At 42.0% G+C, this 20,701-nt stretch overlaps 1 protein-coding gene and 1 long non-coding RNA gene across 4 annotated transcripts in view; both read right to left on the reverse strand.

Moving 5' to 3' along the window:
• LOC116979684 overlaps nucleotides 1-14,955 on the reverse strand; it is a 25,556-nt gene extending 10,601 nt beyond the window's left edge. The window contains exons 1-2 of the long non-coding RNA XR_004413762.1: nucleotides 14,687-14,955; nucleotides 14,422-14,425 (exon numbers count right to left, since the gene is read on the reverse strand). This is a non-coding gene — a long non-coding RNA (uncharacterized LOC116979684). The remainder of the gene's footprint in view (nucleotides 1-14,421; nucleotides 14,426-14,686) is intronic.
• On the reverse strand, nucleotides 12,001-20,479 carry slc35g2 (solute carrier family 35 member G2). Of its 3 annotated transcripts, XM_033031382.1 has the most exons (3): nucleotides 20,320-20,477; nucleotides 19,551-19,645; nucleotides 12,001-13,428 (listed from the first exon to the last, which is right to left on the reverse strand). In XM_033031382.1, the coding sequence occupies exon 3, from the start codon at nucleotides 13,403-13,405 to the stop codon at nucleotides 12,158-12,160; it is 1,248 nt and encodes a 415-aa protein (XP_032887273.1). In that variant the 5' UTR covers nucleotides 13,406-13,428; nucleotides 19,551-19,645; nucleotides 20,320-20,477; the 3' UTR covers nucleotides 12,001-12,157. The 3 variants fall into 3 exon arrangements, with proteins under 3 accessions (XP_032887273.1, XP_032887274.1, XP_032887275.1); XM_033031383.1 differs by lacking the exon at nucleotides 19,551-19,645 and having other exon boundaries at nucleotides 20,320-20,479; XM_033031384.1 differs by lacking the exon at nucleotides 20,320-20,477 and having other exon boundaries at nucleotides 12,001-13,423; nucleotides 19,551-20,039.
• Between the last annotated feature and the right edge of the window lie 222 nt (nucleotides 20,480-20,701).

Below are 20,701 nucleotides of genomic sequence, written 5' to 3' on the forward strand. Positions count from 1 at the left end.
GAAAAGACTGGGGCTATTTGCCTAATCTAAGCCAATCATGGTGTTATGATCATGGTTTTATAACAACACATAATCCACCACAATTTCCGCCACCTCCAAGGGGATCCCACCACTAGCCACATTTTCCCATCTCCACCCCTTTCCACCTTCCGCGGAGACCATTCCCTCTGCAACTCCCTGGTTAAGTCATCCCTTCCCACCCAAACCACCCCTTCCCCAGGTACCTTCCCCTGTAACCACAGAAGATGCAACACCTGTTGCTATACCTCCTTCCTCGACTCTGTCCAGGGGCCCCCACTGTCCTTTCAGGTTAGGCAGAGGTTCACTTGCACCTCCTCTAACCTCATCTACAGTATCCGTTGTTCAAGATGTTGACTCGATCGGCGATCGACCAAACGGCGAGACCAAACGCAGACTGGGCGATCATTTCGCGGAACACCTTCGCTCAGCCCACCTGAACCAACCTGATATCCCGGTTGCTGGACACTTTAATTCTCCTTCCCATTCCTACACAGACCTTTCTGTCCACGGTCTCCTCCATTGTCAGAGTGAGGCTAAATGCAAATTGGAGGAACATCATCTCATATTTCGCTTGGGCAGCTTACAGCCCAGTGGTATGAATATTGATTTCTCTCACTTCAGGTAGCCCCATCATTCCCTCTCTCTCTATCCCTCCCCCACCCAAGTTGCACTAGCTTCTCGTTTTCACCCTACAAACAGCTAATAATGGCCTGTTTCTTTATCATTGTCACTTTTTTGCATATCTTTCATTCATTTTTCTTTATCTCTCCACATCACCGTCTATATTGCTCATTTCCCTTATGACTCATGAAGGGTCTCGACCCGAAACATCACCCATTTCTTCAGCTTTTTGTGTCTATCAATGGTGAAACCTCGCTAGGGTCAACGTGCAACCTCCTTTGTTCCAGCGAAAAAAATCCTGGTGTATCTGGCCTCTCCATGTGTGGCTTGATGTGAAGTTACGTTTAATCGCATTCTCTGAAGCACCTTGGAACTACCTCTGATTATGTTCCATGCTGTATACGTGTTGGAAACATGCTCCTTCAAGACCAATGTGTTGGATCCCTGGCTTTAGACTCTCCCCATGGTGTTCCCCAAAGAAATGCAACTTTGCAATTATTGTCCGTGTCCACTTGTGAAGACTAGTACCAAAACTGATGTAACCACCCCAGAAAAGACGGGGAATGGATGCAAAACAAGGTCTTTATAGACAAAGGAAATACATTTGGCTGAAAATGACAACAATCTTTATCTTAGCCATTATATATTTTAAAGTACATGATGTAAGCCTGCCTTTAGAAACATGAAGGGTAACGGGACTGTCCAACTTTCACAACCTAATTCACGACCTCTGCCGAGTGTGCCCTTGACTCATACTCGCAGCATGGTCGTCATGAGGTCGTAGGTAGGTCGTAGGTAGGTTGTGATGCTAGTCATATGTACTCGTGGCATCAAGTAGGTCGGGGTGTGTTTCTAGCCTGATGAAAAATGCCCATGAGTAAAAAAGGTTGTGAATTAGGTCGTGAAAGTGGGACAGGCCCTTAATAGAATTTATGAGTCTTAGATTTAGATCTTCATCCAGCTTCGTAATTTGCAAACTTCATGTGAGATTGTTTGGAAGTAGAATGTCCGATGAGCCACTTGATATATGGAGCAGACTTTTAGCTGGGTGGATTAACTGCTTTGAAATGGAACTAGCGTGAATGACTCACAGGGAGACTGGGAGATTGCAGGGACATGTATACGTTGAGATGTAATCATTCCTGTGCTGCTGGGGTTGGGAGTTTGCCTGTAGACAATGAAAGTTAGTGCTAAACTGTAGAGATGTGGTGGATGAATAATCTTACAGATCAATTAAACACAACATTGCCTCATGATATTAAACAACTGAAATAGGGTTTAATGTAGGACAAAGGAAATGTGGTGGGAATATAATGATGTCTAAATTTACAATGTCCTATTCCACATCTGTTGTCCTATGAGTAATCATCAGAATTTAGGAAAAAAAGTGAATCGCCTGATCAAAATCTGTTTATTTTTCTCTTCAGTTGAGAAGAACCTTTTGTACAAGTCGGTCTCAGTGCCCAAAGTAATTCGTGATCACCTCGCGGAATTCCAAATCTAACATGGAAAAAAAATCAAAGATTGACATTTGCAAAGATTTATTTCCAATTTATAAATTAATAATAAGATCTGTAAAAGCAATTAGCACAGAATACAACAAACTGCATCTAAGAAGCATAACAATAGTTTTGATCTTTGACGTGAATTTTAGTAGTCACGAGACCAAGTGGGACCCGTTGAGCCCCATCCCACAATGTGGGGGAGGGGGGGCGCAGCGTCGCATGGGAGGGCTGGTCCTCGAACGCAGCATCGGCGCTCACTCCGGAGACAGTCGCCCCCCGGACACAATCACCCCCATCACCCATCCCCCCAACATAACCCATTCGCCCAACACAATATTCCACCACCCACTCATAGCCCCCAAATGCGCAGGCGCGGCTCATTTCCCCTCACCCCCAAACACACCCTCCCCCTCCTCTTCACCCTCCCTCTTCTCTCCTCTCAATCCTCCCCTCCCTCCTTCACCTCTCCCTCCCTCTCCTTTCCCCTACCCTCAGTCACTCCCTACAACCCTCAGTCACTCACTACTACCCTCAGTCACTTGACTTTTGGGTTGGCATCGGCGCTCCCATGAGCCAATCAATCCTTCCCACTTGTGGGGGGGGGGGGGGCAAAAATGTCACTCTCTCCTTACTCCCCTTGAAGCTGCTGATCCCATTGGCTCTCTGTACCTCTCCCTCCCTCTCCTTTTCCCTACCCTCAGTCACTCCCTCCCTCACCTATCCCCTTTCGCACTCCCCCATGAAAGACAATGTTTAAATAACACTAAACCAAGTGGGACCCGTCGGATCCCATCCCCTCAACGCGCGGTTGCGGGGGGTGGGTGGCCAGCCTGCAGCGTCACACATGCACTAACCACCTCCCACACACACACACACACAAACTATCCCCACACACACTAACCACCCCCCTTGATATTATGTTAATATTATTCATTGGCTCCATTTACCCCATACCCACCCTATTCACTGACGCATAGAGAGGGGGGAGAGAGAAGGAGGAGAGAGAGAAGGGGGATAGAGAGGGGGGGGGAAGGGAGAGGGGGGGAGAGAGAGAGGGGGAGAAAGAGGGGGAGGGGGTGGGGAGGAGGGGAGCAGGGCGGCAGCTCGCGGGGGGACGTTCCTCGCAGCGCAGACTGCAGCGCTATTGTGGCGTCAGCAGCCAAAGCCGCTAGGCGTCTATTTACAAATACATTTCCGATGTGTGGACATGTGCATACATTACTCCAGACCACACACACACACACACACACACACACACACACACACACACACACACACACACACACACACACACACACACACACACACACACACACACACACACACACACACACACACACACACACACACACACACACACACACACACACACACACACACACACACACACACACTCCAAATGTGAAGCAACTTGATACTAATGGCCATGGGAAAAAGCTGAGTAAGATTCTGCAAACATTTTCGCGCTATTGTGTGCCGTTTTGGCATAGATCCTTGATCTCACAGACAGACAGACTAACAAGACAAGACTTTTAATAGTATATAGATATAGTTTCAGCTTTATTTACCAGACAACAGCATACACAAAGGCATTGTTAGTTAATTATAACAAACAGAATTTATAGAATGATTCAGAGATTTATTTTGCTTGTCTGCTTGAACCAATGCCAGCTATGCTAATATCTTCATTTCCAACTAGTTATTCACTATATGCGTGCGTATATATAGTTCTCTATATTGTGATACTGTATTCTCTACAGTAAACTTTCATTTTTCTTACTTTCATAGCTACCTTTGAGGTTGCTTTGAGTATAATCTTTGAGGTTGCTTTGAGTATAATCTTTGAGGTTTAGTATTTTCAAGAGTATCTCGCACTATTATTCAGCAGTTCACATTTTCCTATCAGAATTTAAATATTTGTTTATCTTAAAAAATCTTCCCAAATATAATCTTATAATTATTGTAAGCTACCTACGTAATTCACTTGATGAAAAACACATCTCACGATTACAGCAGATAATTTAAAAGATTTCCCACTTTGTAATGTGCAATGATACCATGGTTACGCATTAGACCTATCTCAAAAATCGTCAGCATAGATTGATGAGATGATTTCTGCTTTCACGGTGGTCTGATTTTAAGAAGCCCTGTAGAGGAACCAAATCATTCAAGGCAGAGGATTATCAATGGGAATTATGATGCCAAATGATGGCTTGGAAACATTAAGGTCATCATTCTCTGTTACTGTTAATATGTTTTTATCAGTTTTATCCAGTTTTGATTTTCTATTTAAAATGTTTGAGCCAAGTTTTCTCTTTAAATAGGAATGTTAAAATTAATCCGATCAAATCTATGAACATATTGAACATTTGATTGATGATTCATTACATTGTAAAGGAGGAAATCTTTTGGCTCTCAAATTCAAACTGCTAAACAGTATAATTTTCCAGTACAATTAATGGCTATTAGAGTATAGTGTAACATGGTCAGTTGTTCCTTACCGTCGGGTCTCCTGGATTTGTCTCAAAAATAAGTGCTAAAACCACCCTTCAAGTAGGAAATTGTACATGTTGTAATAGTTATGACAATCAGATATAAACATGGCAAGCTCACTGAAAGCACTTGTAAAGACAAACCAATGAGTTTAAGCAAATTTGAAAGGGCCAATTATTAATAATACACATGTGGCATTCTTGCTTGTCTGGAAATTGCATGCAAATACATGCAAAGACTGTGATCCTTTATATCGTCCAGCAAATGACAAACAGCACAAGCACATGGAAAGAGCAGCAGCGGCATGTTCCCCTCTGAGTTACATTGCACAGTAACTTGGAAATATGCAGTATATGGCCTTTTCATTCTTAGTGGAATTATACTCTAATATCACTTAATATACTGATATTTTCCATTCCGGACAGAAAATTACTTTTGATAGAAGATCTTTTCTGATCGGTTATTTCCCTCATCCCTTTGCCCAACATAAATTTTAACCCATCCCTCAAAGGCAACAGCTGCAGTTAGGTTTTTTTTCTTAATCAGGATTTAACAGTTGTTAAACAAGAACTGCATGATTTTCCACTTCTCTCAGAAAAAAAAATGATGTGTGTTGTCTGTGCATTTCTGAGTAGTTTGCTCATCATAATTCATATTCTATGCAACCACCATCCTCACTCTGTTGATGAATCGAAGAAGCGTCCATTCCCTCAAGGGCAAAAATTGTTTTCTGGGTGGGGAGACACAAAATGCTGGAGTAACTCAGCGGGACAGGCAGCATCTCTGAAGAGAAGGAATGGGCGACGTTTCGGTTTGAAACCCTTCTTCAGACTCATATCAGGGGAGTGGCGGGACAGAGATAGAATGTAGTCGGAGACAGGAAGACTAGTGGGAGAACTAGGAAGGGGGAGGGGATGGAGAGAGAGGGAAAGCAAAGGCTATTTGAATTTAGAGAAGTCAATGTTCATACTGCTGGGGTGTAAACTACCCAAGTGAATTATGAGGTGCTGTTCCTCCAATTTGCGCTGGGCCTCACTCTGACAATGGAGGAGGCCCAGGACAGAAAGGGCAGATTGGGAATGGGAGAGGGAGTTAAAGTGCTGAGCAACCGGGAGATCAGGTTGGTTAAGGCAGACTGAGCGGAGGTGTTCAACGAAACAATCGCCGACCCTGCGCTTGGTCTCGCTGATGTACAGGAGTTGACACCTGGAACAGCGGATACAGTAGATGAGGATGGAGTAAGTGCAAGTGAACCTCTGCCTCACCTGAAAAGACTGTCGGGGTACTCGGATGGAGTCGAAGTGTGAAGTAAAGGGACAGGTGTTGCATCTCCTTCGGTTGCAGGAGAAAGTACTTGGGGAGGGGGGTGGTTTGAGTTGGAAGGGACGAGTTGATCAGGAACTTTTAGAGATACAGCGAGGAAACAGGCCATTCGACCCATCAGGTCTGTGCCGACCAACGATCCCCACACATTATCACTATCCTACACCCACTAGGGACAATTTTTACATTTACCAAGCCAATTAACCTGTCTTAGCCTTTGGAGTGTGGGAGGAAACCGAAGATCTCAGAGAAAACCCACACAGGTCATGGGGAGAACGTACAAACTCTGTACAGACAGCACCTGTACTCGGGATCGAACCCATGTCTCCGGCGCTGCATTCGCTGTAAGGCAGCAACTCTACCACTGTGCCACCATGACTTACATTGCTGGATGGCAGAATCTGGTCCAGATTGCTGAGTTGGTGCGAACATAGACAAAAAGCTAAACTCCAAAACAGATGTACGTATATTAACACTTGACACGAAGCCTTTGGTATGAATTTATAGTCTCCATGCTTTAAATAAAAAAGATTAATTCCGTGTACAAAGAAAAAACTTGATCAAAACAGGGTTAAAATCAAACCAGTGAATTTTGAGAGTTAATTTACAGGCTTTCAACTTTTGCAAGACTACTGTTTTCTTCAGGGCTCGGATTTGAGCTTTGTAAATGGAAGTTCTATCACCTTGGGATGGATTTAAACTTGTCATTTTACAGTTCGTTACCAAGGGCACTATAAATATAAAGATAATCTTCTAAGACTGTCAGAAGCAATGTGAATTATGAACCTCACTAACCAATTCACATCATAGAATTAGCAGAAAGGTAAACAAGTAGAAAAGGGCTCAATCAAACCAATCTTATTATTAAATTACTAAGGGTTTTCCAAACTATTGTTATATAAAATCTCTGTGCTATTTATTCAAATGACTTATTATCATTACATAACGTATTTAAATTATTTCCATCTCGAAAAAAATTGATGGAATTATGCAGTCTTCCCCATGTTTAGGATAACTAAATAGTGATTATTTAGAATCTTGAACAAAGTTATTTAAATTTAAATTTGTCCATTTTTCAGATCAATTTCTCCAAACCACCCCCCCCCCCCCCATCAATCCTGAAGATAATGAGTACTAAATACCATTCCGTAAGAACAATTTTCTAACTGACACCTCTCTTTGATGACTGTAATTCATGTGCTGAACTTGACAATGCACAATCTGTGGCTATTATGCTATACAGGCAATCTGATCTCATTTATATCTGAAATATACATTGCCACAGAAACTAATAGCATTCAGAAGCAGCGCTAGATTTATTTTGGCATTCCCAACCTAATGCCATTTTATTCAATCACCCAGCCTTTATAATCAGGCTGGGGGATTATCCATCAGCAGACACGGCATAGGATCCAACAAAAGTACCACCTTCACGGCTCAAACCTTGTTGAATTTATTTAAAAATGAGGCAGCACAGTGGCGCAGCTGTAGAATTGCAGCCTTACAGCGCCAGAGACCCAGGTTTGATCTTCTATCTGTACGGTGTTTGTACTTTCACCCTGTGACCACATCGGTTTTCTCCGGGTGCTCTGGTTTCCTCCCACATTCCAAAGACATAGAAGGATTGTAGGTTAATTGGCTCCTGCAAATTGTCCATAGTATGTAGGATAGAACCAATGTACAGGTGATTGTTGGTCTGTGCTGACTTGGTGGCCTGTTTCTGCACTGTATCTCTAAATCTAAACTAAAACTAAATACACATTGGAAATGTCATTAACTGTGTAGACCCCTTGCCAGACTATAATAAAAACACAACATTTAAGATGATCGCACACTTTTGGAGCTTCAAATTTCCACCTGCATCTTATTTTTCTCATGAATAAAAGTACATACCTCACCAATTTAATACCTCTCCAGAGTCATCTAAAAAAATTGTTCGGGACATTTTTTTAGATCAATTCATTAAATCTCAGGTTATTGAATTTCATAATTGTAAAGCAATCTTATAAAAGAAGATAGCAATTCATCCCTGATCTTTGTCACTAAATATTTTATCTTCCCTGTCAAATTTTGGGAGTTATTTTTTTTGCCCAGCCTTTGTTTGTCTCGAAGTTTTTCATTAACTCTTGCTAGAAGTATGGTAGGAAATAAAAAGGTTCAAAAAATATCCAGGACTTTGCTGACATAAACCAAAACAAAATCCAGAGGAGACCTGTCATATGAGTATAAGCAAGGAATTGATTGCTGTACTTGTTCTTAGAGAAAAGCGTTGCATTCAAATTATCCCATTTAATCTAAGCTGAAATAAGGAAAGCATTTGATTCTGAATGCATGATAATCCATATATTTCATGTGTGGTATAATATGTTATGCCTTTGCAATGTTATGTTGGTTAAATGCAGATGAGAAATCCAATGTAATCACAAATGAAGACAAATTCTGGAACAACATCAGTTATTTTCATCATTGCTTTTGACTAATTGCAATGAATACAGAATGAAACAATTTGAAGTTTATCACCAAGTTCACATTAGAAAAATAAGCTACAAGAAATGTTTTACACAGATAAATGTTGTTGTTTTAAACAGATGCAATGTTTATGCATCAGTGCACTTATTACATGATAACTATGTGTACATGGATAATTGTGTTAAATCACCAGAAAGTATAATGAATAACATGGAGTCCAATGCTTGGAGTCTTCACAGTATTGTGCTTGGTATTATGATCTACATTTGTTTATTTACAAACTGGTGAAGATCAGACATTTCCTCAACTGTTCTCCTCCCCTCATCCTAACAACTGTATAATTTTCTGAGAAAGACACATGCACACAGTTTGATATAAATACATACACACACACATTTATATACACTCACACTATATATATGTAGCAAAAACGCTCTCAAAAATCAAGTGGTCATGTTTTACCTGTAAAACAACAGAGTAGGTGGCTGATCCGACCACATCACGAGGGCATCCAGTTTCTGTGCAGTGGTACAGTAGCATAGGAAAGTTTAATGTATTCAATTTCATCTCATCTTTCCATCAGGAATTAATTAAGCCAAGCTTACATGGGTACCTCAACAGAGTAGATTGATTTGTTTCCATCTGAAGAAAGCATCACACACTAAAAGCTCTTACAGAATATCCACATGTACACACTTTTATTCAAGAACAGAAACGGCAGTCGATTTTCCTATCTCTAACTAAAGGCCGCCAAGTCTAATTCTAACGGCCTAATTAGTCAACTACAATTGATATCAGCTAATCCAGAGGTCTGTGTGCAAGATTGATACTCCTCTGGTCTGTTCAGTGCAGCTGTTCAGCTACTAACAGGATAAACTCATGAGGCAGCAAGAGAATATGTTCACAGTTTTCACTATTTTTTTACATTTAGGATTAGGTTTATATTGTCACATGTACTGAGGTACAGTGAAAAGCTTTGGTTTGCATGCTATCCAAACAGATCAAATATACAATACGTAAACAATCAAGCCAATTCAAGTAAAATAGATAGAGTAAAGGGGAAGATGCAGAGTATATTTCTCAACATTGTTGTGCTTGTAACACATCAGTTCCATAGACAAAGTCCAATGTCCACAATGGGGTAGAGGTGAATCAGAGAGTATCTTAGCTTATGGAAGGACCAGAAGCCTGATCACAGAGGGGAAGAAGCAGTTCCTGAATATAGTGGTGCATTCTTTAAAAACTTTGTACCTTTTACCGGATAGAATCAGGGATGCCCAAGATGTGACATGTCTTATATTAGTTGCCTTTCTGCAGCAGTATGAAGTGCAGATTGAGTCGAAGGTGGGAAGCATGGTCGGTATGATGTACTGAGCTACAGTACATCTACAACTGTCAACATTAGGAAATCATCATGGAGGACTTAACTTCTTTGATTAAAACTTATTTTCTTTGCCTTAAATTCCATTTATTTGAAAATAACGTCATTGCTGTTATGACCACAGTTACCAACAATCAACTGGATTTCTTTAAAAAATTAATTATTTGGTATATTGTCAGAATAACTAGCACACAAATGTAAAATAAATCAATGTCGTCATCATTTAGCAAAATATGATTCAATATTACCAGCAGAGAGAGTCATCAGCTTTCTATTGTAATTGAATGATGGAAGCTCATACAATATGTTGAATCCAACATTTTATGGAGGTAGCCAGGGAATACATTTGTGCAAGATTTATAACATTCACTTACAGGAGATTGATGCTGCACAAAGCCAATATTTATTTTCCATTCCTAATGTCCTATGAACTTTAGTGGCTGTTTCAGAGGGCAGATAACAATCAGCCAGATTGGTGGCCAGGCTGGATAACAATGACAGATGTAATTCACTGAAGTACGTTAGTGAATCGTATCGTTTCACAATTATCCTGTAGTTTTTAGGACACTGTTGCCAAGATATATGCTTATTTTGTTTTCATTAATTAACTGAATTTTAATTCACGTGATTACGGTGGGATTCATGTCTTGTCTTTGCATCAATAACCCAGGTCATTGTATGCCCACCCCTGTAATGTAACACTAGTATCATATCCATAAATAACAACATTTGTTAGATGATATTTCTTATGGAATTATCCACCTGAAGTGTATTTCATTCCCCTGATGACCTCAGATAGGTTGTCAGTGAGGATGCCACAATGTGCCTCAGTAGCTTGGGTCAGCATTAGATAACATTACTACAGATTATTTCCAGTGACTTTTGCTCAAAAACCGGGATACCCATTTGATTGAACAATTTGCTGACTTTCACTACTATGTTCGATACCAGATACTTCCTAAATCCTGACAAGCAGCAGGTAGAAACATAGAAAGAGCAGCTTTGCGAAGAAATACTTGTTAATAGCTTCAGAAAATCTTGTTGAAAGATGCAATTGTTCCATTCAGAAGACATCAGACTACAACCAACTAATAGAGAAATTAAAATGTGTGTATTTCCCAATGAGGTCCTTTTGAACCACAGTCATTATTCCAACTGAAAGGCAGTCGACATACCCAAACTAAACATCGTGGAACCTATAAGTTGTAACAATCTAGATGATTTGTTGATTAGTTGACAAACCAAATGTCTTCCAGGACACCAGCAATACACCCTGCATCAAAATAATGAGGTGACCTTTCACAGAATGTGAATGGGCAGGCATCAATTGAATGAGATGGCCTGAACCATTGCAATGTCAGGTGAAGCTCATGTGATAGTACATTTCCCTTTAGATCAGAAGGGTGTGAGTTTGAGATCCAATCCAGGGACTAACATAAAGACCAAGGCTAACTTTCCAGGCCAGTGCTGAGGTAGTACTGCACTGATTGAGGTGATGTCTTGTGATGAAATATTATCCAGAACTATGTAGTCATGTCTCTGGTGAGTGGCAATTTACTGGCAAATTGCAATCAATGTTTTTTTTTACTATTTTGTACAGCAGTTCTTGCCTTCTGATGTGATGGACAGTATTTATTATAGTTATGCTGATCACTCTATCGGTTTATTTGCCTATTGAAGAACATATAGAGCAACTCGGATATTCATGAAGAAATTCAGGTGTAGGCACGAACGATGAATCATCCGCACCACAAACTTACTCAAAGATATTACAAAACGGGAAGGGCACTAAAATTCTGGAATGCTAGTGAAGAAAATCACATGCACTTTGCTAGGTTTGGGTCATTTGTTGCACCCAGGAACATCGATGCCCCAAAATTATGCTGCAGTTTGCAAGAAGCCGACAGATTAAAGATCCTACATCGATTCTACCTTCAGATTCTTCACACCTATTCCATACATTAAAAAAAAATAGGATTGCAACATTAAGTAAACTCATAAACTAAGCACTTGTCGTGCCTATGGTACTTCTAAGTTAAAATAAATGTCATGATTTCAAATTATGATTAATCTGATATCATTTGATTATGAAATATATCTGCAATTTGGTCGCTGTTCTAAGACAATTAAAAGGAAAAAAAACTCTCAGTGAATTATTTATCATTAATAATAAATACAAACACTTGGTATTATCTGTTGCAGATTTTATTCCATACAACATTGAGAACATCACAGCAGTAGACCATCCTCTGACAACACAATACCAAAGAACATTGCACGTTTGACACTCATAAAGCAGCTTGATCCCATTTAATTATCCAATTATTCACAAGATTAGCAACATTCATTTGATGGGGGAATTTATTATCTCCAAGTAATCCTGCCTCTTATTCCAATTAACCCTATAAAGCTTGTAACCAGTGAATGCAAAGACACTGAAGATGATTATTGATCCACCGATAAGATCATACACAGTTGGAAACATGTGGAGGACCAGTAACTGGAGAATCATGGCCACTACAATTTCTAAGTGTTGAACTGTACTAACTAATGCTGGGTGGAATCGATTCAATGCATAATATACACCTAAGAAAGCCACCGTAGAACAAATACAGATCCCTAATAGATATCCCCAGGTTTCCCCATCCAGTGGTATAATAGGCTCTTGCAAGATAAACATTGTGGATACACCCCACACTGTACCTGTCCATCCAAAGGTGAAAAGGGCAGTCCACATACTAACCTTGTCCTTAATAGCTCTGTAAATGATCATGGCCAGAGCTGTGGTCAACCCCGCCATTACCGTCATGGTGTAGCCAAAGGCTTCCTTCCATCTGCCCACCAATGATTCATCTTCATCAACGATATTAGGGATCATGACTAGACAAAGCCCAAATACACTGCAGATCACTGTTACAACATCAGTGTACTCCAACCGTTCATCCACCAAAAGGAAGGCTAGGATGGCACTGAAGACTGTAGTGGTGGCTCTCCACATAATGGTCCCGTTGCTTGGGGGTACAATTGAAAAGGAGGTGTACGCACAGGTGATGGAAATGACATTACATACCCCATAAAGAAAGAGACGCATCCTGTATCCTTTGGGTCCAAGAGGATGCTCGCTGCCGTAACAGACAACCACCACAGCGAAGACTTGAAGAACAGAACGAATGAACAGGAGTTCAAGAGATGGCACTTTGGACCGATCAGCTGCAAGTCTAGTAATCAATGCAACACAACCATGGGCCAGGGCAGCCCCAAACAGAGCCACCCACGTTATTCTTGGTGCAGAAGCCACACTCTCTCCAACATTTTCTGTCGGCTGTACTATGCCTTTATCTTTCTGTTCATCTGATGAACTCTGACGAACATTAATTGTCCCAAAGAATGATCTTCCTCGCCTTTTTGTGTCACTCAGGAGTCTTTTTTTGGGATTGTCTTCCATGTAGTTTTCTGTATCGTGATAGGTCTCTTCAAAGCCCTCGTCCTCAGGTTGTGGATAATGTGCAGTGTATTTCACAGTCACGGTGTTTGGGTGGATTTTCACTCTCTTTTTCGAGGGGCACGTTGATTTTGGCGTTGAAGCTGCCATTTCCCTGCTGCAGAATATCTGCCCTGCATTAAATTTCACAGAAGTTAAACCTTTACTTTTTGCATCATTCATGGCAAAGCAACTTCAGTTTATACATATGTATGAATGGCGCATTTGCAAGTCTCGACATCCTATATGTAAAAACTTTTATTTAATTTTAAATCGTTCCATGAATTGACTCAGCCCACACTTTAATCAATGATAGTTTAGAATATATCAAAAAACGCATAGAGCTTCAAAATGCCTATTTAAAGCTTTTCCAAAACACTAAATACTGGACGTACCGGAAATTTGAAATAAAAGCAGAAAATATGGGAAATATTCAGCGGTCGGAATGAAAAAGGTTGTGTTGCATACCAATGATCTTTTCAGCAGAAATGAAAAACTTCTGAGATAAAGATGCAGAGGAAGGGTTGAGGGATGGAAAGAGAGGTAAATATTTGGGGAAAGGAGAAGAGATTTAGCGACAAGAATGATGATGCAAAGCAAAATAGGAAAAAGAAAAGGTTAAAAAAAAAATTGTCGAACCGGTGTGAGTGAGAATAGCTGAATCATTATTTGAACTTTGTATTTAGGTTAACTGTCTGTGATCGGTCTATTTGAAGAAAGAGCTATTTCTCAAAGTTACATTGAGCTGTATTGAGATAGAATTAAAGCCTGGGGAGAGAGGTTAGAGTAGGAGAATGAAGAACAATTACAATGATAGCTGTCTGATATTTTGGAATCACGGTTGCAGGAGAGATTCAAAAGAAACAATTAAAATAAAACTCAGGTCTCACACAATAGTTCCTCATCCTGAAAAAAGGGTCTTTGATATGGTGCAGAAACTGAAATTGCCATGGAGTTTCATGAACCCCTAGATAATTCCCAAGCCATTTTACTGTAGCTGTTCACAATCGAGAATTTGTAAAATAGCAAGCTCACAACCCAGCAGTATGAACATTGAATTCTCTAATTTTAAGTAACTTCATCTTATACTCCCCTTCCCTCCACCCTGCCTCTTTGGCCCCTTCTACCTCCCTAGTCGTTTTACCAGTTCCAGTTCTCCACATTGTTTCTCTTGAGATCACACCTTCCTTAGCCAACAATGCCCTGCCTGAAGTCAATTGTGGATGGCCCTGACTCAGTGTTTCCACTTTGAAGGAAATTACCCGAAATTCATGGAATTCTGGTTGTCTTCGGGTAATTTTAGGGAAATTGAATAATTTCGGGAAATATTAGCATCCGGCCCGCGAAGTGGTGTAAAGGTAATACACAGGGCACTGCCGGTTTGGCGATCACAGGGTTAAACAGAGCACTGTCAGTTTAACGTGTGGGAATTTAAACAAAGAGTTGTCGGCTGTAGTGCTATGGGTTCTAAATATAGCGCTACCAGCTGCAGCGCTATGGGCTTTAAACATAGCGCTATGGCCACAGCGCTATGGGTCACAGACTATTCTGAAAAATTCTCGCATAACAATCATTCATTGGAATTTTCTTTTTCAGTGGAAGTTGAGCCTTTGATTATTTTTCAGGCAGTGGTAGAATTTTTCAGGCAGTGGTAAGCCTAATGGTGAAAGATTACCAATGGGCGGTGGAATTGCAGTTACATTGGGATTTGCCTTGATTTTACAGAAGTGGGTGGGCTCAAGGGGCCAAGAGGGAGAGGGAGAAGGGTGGAGAGAGGGAGAGGGGATGGAGAGGAGGGAGAGAGAGAGAGAGAGGGAGAGGGAGAGAGAGAGAGGGAGAAGGAGGGAGAGAGGGAGGGGGAGCATGAGAGGGAGGGAGAGAGGGTGGGAGGAGGGAATAAGAGAGGGAGGGAGGGGAAAAAGGAAGAAGAGAGAGAGAGAGAGGGAGGAGGGAGGGAGGGAGGGAGGGAGGGAGGGAGGGAGGGAGGGAGGGAGGGAGGGAGGGAGAGAGAGGGAGGGAATGACGGAGGGAGAGGGTGGGAGGGAGGGAGGAAGAGGGAGAGAGGGAGGGAAAGGGGGAGGGAGAGACGGGGAGCGCAGAGACTGAGACACATGAGAGCTGGTTGAAAAAATGAAGACAACGAACGATGTTGGAGGCCACGAAAGCTGCCTTGCATAACACTGTATGTGAGTAACAGAAGCAGGCAGATACGGTGTAGTTACATAGATCTGTTTTGCCTTTTTCTTCTTTGTGTTGTTAACGTGTGCACGCGAAAAAAAAACAACAAATACCACGCAGGAAGCATTTTTGAACATTTCAGGAAATACCATCAAATTCCAGGTAATTTGGGATTCTATTTAAGGAAAAAAATATTTTGAGGTATGGAAGCACTGCCCTGACTGGTCCTGGTCTTTTCTTGCCCTCAAATCTTCACCCCTCCCCCCCCCTCACTCCTTTCAGTCTAAAGAAGAGTCCTGACCCAAAACGTCACCCATCCATTTTATCCAGAGATGCTGTCTGACCTGCTCCATACTCCAGCATTTGGTGTCTATCCATGCAAAATGTCATGTTCTTCTAATGTTTTAAACTTGAAAAATGTCCGTGTGACTGTTCAATAATGTGATCAATGCCGAATATATTTCAAAAATATCACACACATTACTGGGCATGTGATGAAACTAAATGGCTGATAAGTATACATGTCAGGTGACAGTATTTATTGTGATAATTGACTCTAAGGGTCACAAAGAACTAACGCAAAGGCATTATTTCACGAACAAGCAAGCATTATTATCAAGCAAGCAACAAGCATTATTTCACGAACAAGCAAGCATTATTATCAAGCAAGCAACAAGCATTATTTCACGAACAAGTGTTGACTTTATTTTATAAAACATTATAAAATTGAACCTTTGGAAATGGTGTGGCAAAATCAGTTAGAAAATAACAGAATTTACGAAATTTCAAGCATTAACTGGATGATTATGTGGAGGACATTACCCAGTCTCCAGTACATCATCAGCCTGCTTGGCTTTGAGCATGTGACTCCATCGTCAACTTCAAAAAATCAAATGGACACAATGACTGTCACTTGTAAATGCTTTTAGAATAAGATGAATGCTCAGTAGAGAGTGATTTGGTTTTCCATATAAATGCAAGATGTTCAGCTAATGTTAAGCTTTAATAAAGTTTGTAGGTCTAGTGCCAAAGAGCAACGGTTTTTTTTTGAAGGCTGAAGAAATATCACTGGGACTTTTGGAGGATTACTTTGTGTTACTTTGTGTTGGCTTTGTGTCACTTCCTGATCTGGCTGTCCATCTCAATGTTCTGAATTGTCAACTGCATGGAAAGGGACAACTTGTCTTTGACATTGGCATCAAAATCAAATCCTTTCAGTCCATGTGGAAAGAGTTTTAGATATAACTGCAACAAGATGTTCTCCCTCACTTCCCTAGCTGTCAAGACATAGTTTCTGAATTCTGATTCATGTCCTGTTTTAGGAGAATTTGTGTATTCATTTGAAGAGCAGTTCCAAACTAACTGTGGAGACCTCCAAGAGATGAAATTCTTTGTTATTTGCAGACTTGTTTTAAGCAGTGGAATCAATTATTTGACTTGAATTGATCGATTTGTGACACTTTGTTTTGCTTTGCAGGAAGTACTACAGTGAAACATGTTTAGTTTCTGAATTTAACAACATTTCCAAACTTATGGTGTTTCTAGCATGTCATTTCTCTGCTCAATCTCATAAATCCAAGCAGGGCAATTTATCTTAAAGCATTATTTTGTCTAGCAATGTCAAAAATAAAACATATTCTCAAAAAAGATTTTCACAAAGTATTTTGCATTATTCCTGGAAAGCATCCACTTATTTTTTTAATTGCTTTAGTAATTAAGATTCAATTAATTTTTCTTTTAAAAGCCAATGCTTTAAAACCAATAAAGGATGATGGATTGCCATTTAGGTTCCACAATTAGTGAGATGTCTGTGGAATGCTCTGCCTCAGTGGAGGCCGGTGGAGGCCGGTGGAGGCCGGTTCTCTGGATACTTTCAAGAGAGAGCTAGATAGGGCTCTTAACGATAGCAGAGTCAGGGGATATGGGGAGAAGGCAGGAACGGGGTACTGATTGGGGATGATCAGCCATGATCACATTGAATGGCGGTGCTGGCTCGAAGGGCCGAATGGCCTACTCCTGCACCTATTGTCTATAAGAGATGCAAACATGATTTCAAGAAAATTACAAAGTGTAGCGTAGGCAAATACTCACACCCTATGTGCCAAGGCCTGCTAGATCTCCCGGGTTCACTAACCATTTTAACTACCCCTCCCAATCCACAGACTGGCCTTTCTGTCCTCGGACTCCTCCATTGCAAGAGAGACGCCTCATACAAACTGGTGGAGCACCACCTCATATTCTGCTTGGGCAGCTTATAACCCAACAGTATGGACATTGAATTATCCAATTTCAAGTTATATGCCTCTTAATCGGCCCACCCACCCAGCTCTTTCCTGTCCACTGCCCCTCATTTCTCCCAACATCACCCAGTCATCCCTCCGTTGAACACTCATCTCCCTTCCCCAAATCCCTCCTTTTCTCTTATATCCTTCATCTTTCCCCTCTTCCCTATGCCCTTCCATCCATATCCCCCCTCTGGTTCTGCATTTCACTCCTCTTCTCCTCACCTAAGCTAACATCCCATGGTCTCCATTTCATCTCTCAGCTTTGTCACTTACTTCACCATCTGTATAAAGGCAGCGCAGCAACTCTGCCGCTGCGCCACCGTGCCGCACCTGTCCATTACCTCCACATATGCCGAGTTCCTCCAGTACTATTTTCGTTCAAGCAAATCATTGCTGTCAAAAGCACATCAACAAAAATCGTAATTCCCTTCATCTCACGCAAGGAAACGATTATTACGTGAACAGAATCTGTGTCTCTACAGAAGAGTATCTGGTTAGCCTGATGTGGCGACTTTAGCCTTTGCTTTCAGATGCATTATCTGAAGAAGGGTCTCGACCCGATACGTCGCCCATACCTTCTCTCCAGAGATGCTGCCTGTTCCGCTGAGTTACTCCCTGTTCCGCTGAGTTACTCCAGCTTTTTTGTGTCTATTTGCATTATTGACCCAGTGATTTGGAGAGCAGCCCGCGAATAACTCATTTTCGCATGACATGTATTCACTGCTAGGATGTGTGTGCATTCTTTGAACCTATCGGCTGCAAATTCTCGAACACGTTAAACTTACCACAATTGGAGGGGAAGGGGGGGGGGGTAACATTTCTTCAGAACTGAACAATCGATGGACCTGGTCTCCTACAGAGACCCTCTGCTGTGTCTAGTATTTCTCGCATTCCAGTTTCCCTTGCCCCCCCCCCCCCAGATTTCCCGCATCCACGATTTCGCATTCCCACACCTCCGGGTTTATGCAGGGTGTTTAAGACCAGGGCATTTTTACCTGATGCAGACCACACTTAATACAGCGATGGACCTCAGCCCCCGCCAACCCCCCACTCTCTGCTACGTATATAACAGCATTAGAAAGAAGACCGACACAAAAAGCTGGAGTAACTCCGCGGCTCAGACAACATCTCTGGAGAAAAGCTGGAGTAGGTGACGTTTTCCGTTTCTATTCCATATTCCATATTCACCAGAGATGTTCCGCTGAGTTACTCCAGCTTTTTGTGTCTGTCTTCGGTTTAAACCAGCATCTGCAGTTCCTTCCGATACACAGCATTAGAAAAACAGAAGATATACATTAGATAGACTGCCTTCATGTGAACAACAACTAATTAGTGTTACACTGTATTAACACGGCCACACCACGAAGGGGCAGCAGCACAGTTTGTTGGCTAGCGCGCTATCAATACGCGTACGGAAGAATAACCTGCATCCGTGCCGACTATATTAAAAACTCGTTAGATGGAAAATGCTTAAAATAACAAGATAGTTTTAGCGAATCCTCTGCGAGACACCACTGTATATATTTCATCCGACCGTGCATGTGCAAGTATAGGTCGGCGCGAGCAATCATTGATACATTTAATTCTATGCTCTGGAGAATCGTTTAGAAAACCCGAATTACGAGATAGGCGAGGGGTTTGCAGGTATTGTTAAAGATACCAGAAAAAATCAGTCCCTAATGAGAACACTTACTACATCGTTAAAAAAAAACCTGTCAGTAGTGACAATTATTTTCCGTTAAAACAAATGGCATGTGTGTATAAATACAGGCTTTAAATATGTGAAAACTCACCTTTAAATATAAACGGCAAGATCCCAGAATCTTGAATGGAAACCTGGCTCCGTTCTCCGGCTACAAATGTGCATCACGCTGACACGAGTCTCCTTCTATGGTCCAAATGAAGGCAGATACGTCAAAGCGAACAGAAACGCGAGCAGGTTTCATTCAGTTCAATGTTTAAAAAAATCACTCTTTGCGTTTTGCAACCGCCCCGACCAGCGAAGCTCAGATTCCGGGAGGAACCGCTCACAGCTCACGGGTCCTGCACTGTCCCTGCACCAACCCGGCGCATTCCCCCTCTCAACCTCCAAATGCAACTAATCCCACCTTCCTTTCCCGTTACCGACCAATAAATATCACGCGAATCAGAGTTTATTCGCCGAGCTGGTACCGATGGAATGGATATAAGCAAAGTGACCGACCGAGCAGTTATAACGATGGCATTAAGAAACAGCAAGCATTATTGCATGGTATACAACAAGCAAGGCAAGTGCCACACACCACAAGAGATATACGTTTGCCCCTTTTAGATCAGTGAATGCGGGTTGACCGGGAGCCCCATCAGAGGCTGTCTCCGCCACAGTGGGCTGGGGCGCCGCTTGCCTTTCCCTCGCCCCGGGTTGCAGCGTTAACTGGAAGCAGGCGGCTGGCACAACCCGAGGAGCCCATCTGCACCTCCCGACCTCTGTCCGCACAAGCGGTGGTGACACCCAGACTGCCCCCACCCCACACCACGACGACCACCACTCCGCTCCCCTTGAAGAGGGAGAGCGCAAGTTACCTGAGCAGAAAGCACCCGGGGAAGATGCTGTAAACCGGTGGTACCAAGCTCCGATCTCTCTTCTTCATCCACACACACCCAGAAGCCAGCCAGCTGGCGGAGAGAGGAAAAAAACTGGACGGGTCCAAACAGCAGTGCATGCGCACAGGAGAATTGGTCGCTTCATTAAGGAAGTCACAGGTGACTCCCGAGGGAAGGCAACTGGATTCCTAACACCTTCCATGTAGTGCAGTCTGCGCCGTATATCCAGCAAGATTCCCGATACTGATCAGGCACCCACTTCTGTCCCCACTCACCGTCTCTCCTGTTGTATCGTTCGCAAGCCTGGGGGCGCAAACTGCTCCCAAATGTGAATCACTTCCCAATAGCAAACTTCAAAAAC

Source organism: Amblyraja radiata, chromosome 13 (assembly GCF_010909765.2).
Source record: "Amblyraja radiata isolate CabotCenter1 chromosome 13, sAmbRad1.1.pri, whole genome shotgun sequence".
Classification (NCBI taxonomy): Eukaryota; Metazoa; Chordata; class Chondrichthyes; order Rajiformes; family Rajidae; genus Amblyraja; species Amblyraja radiata.

Bases quoted from the DNA above. Each gene is read 5' to 3' on its own strand.
- slc35g2 (XM_033031383.1), bottom strand. From the start codon at position 13,405: ATGGCAGCTTCAACGCCAAAATCAACGTGCCCCTCGAAAAAGAGAGTG.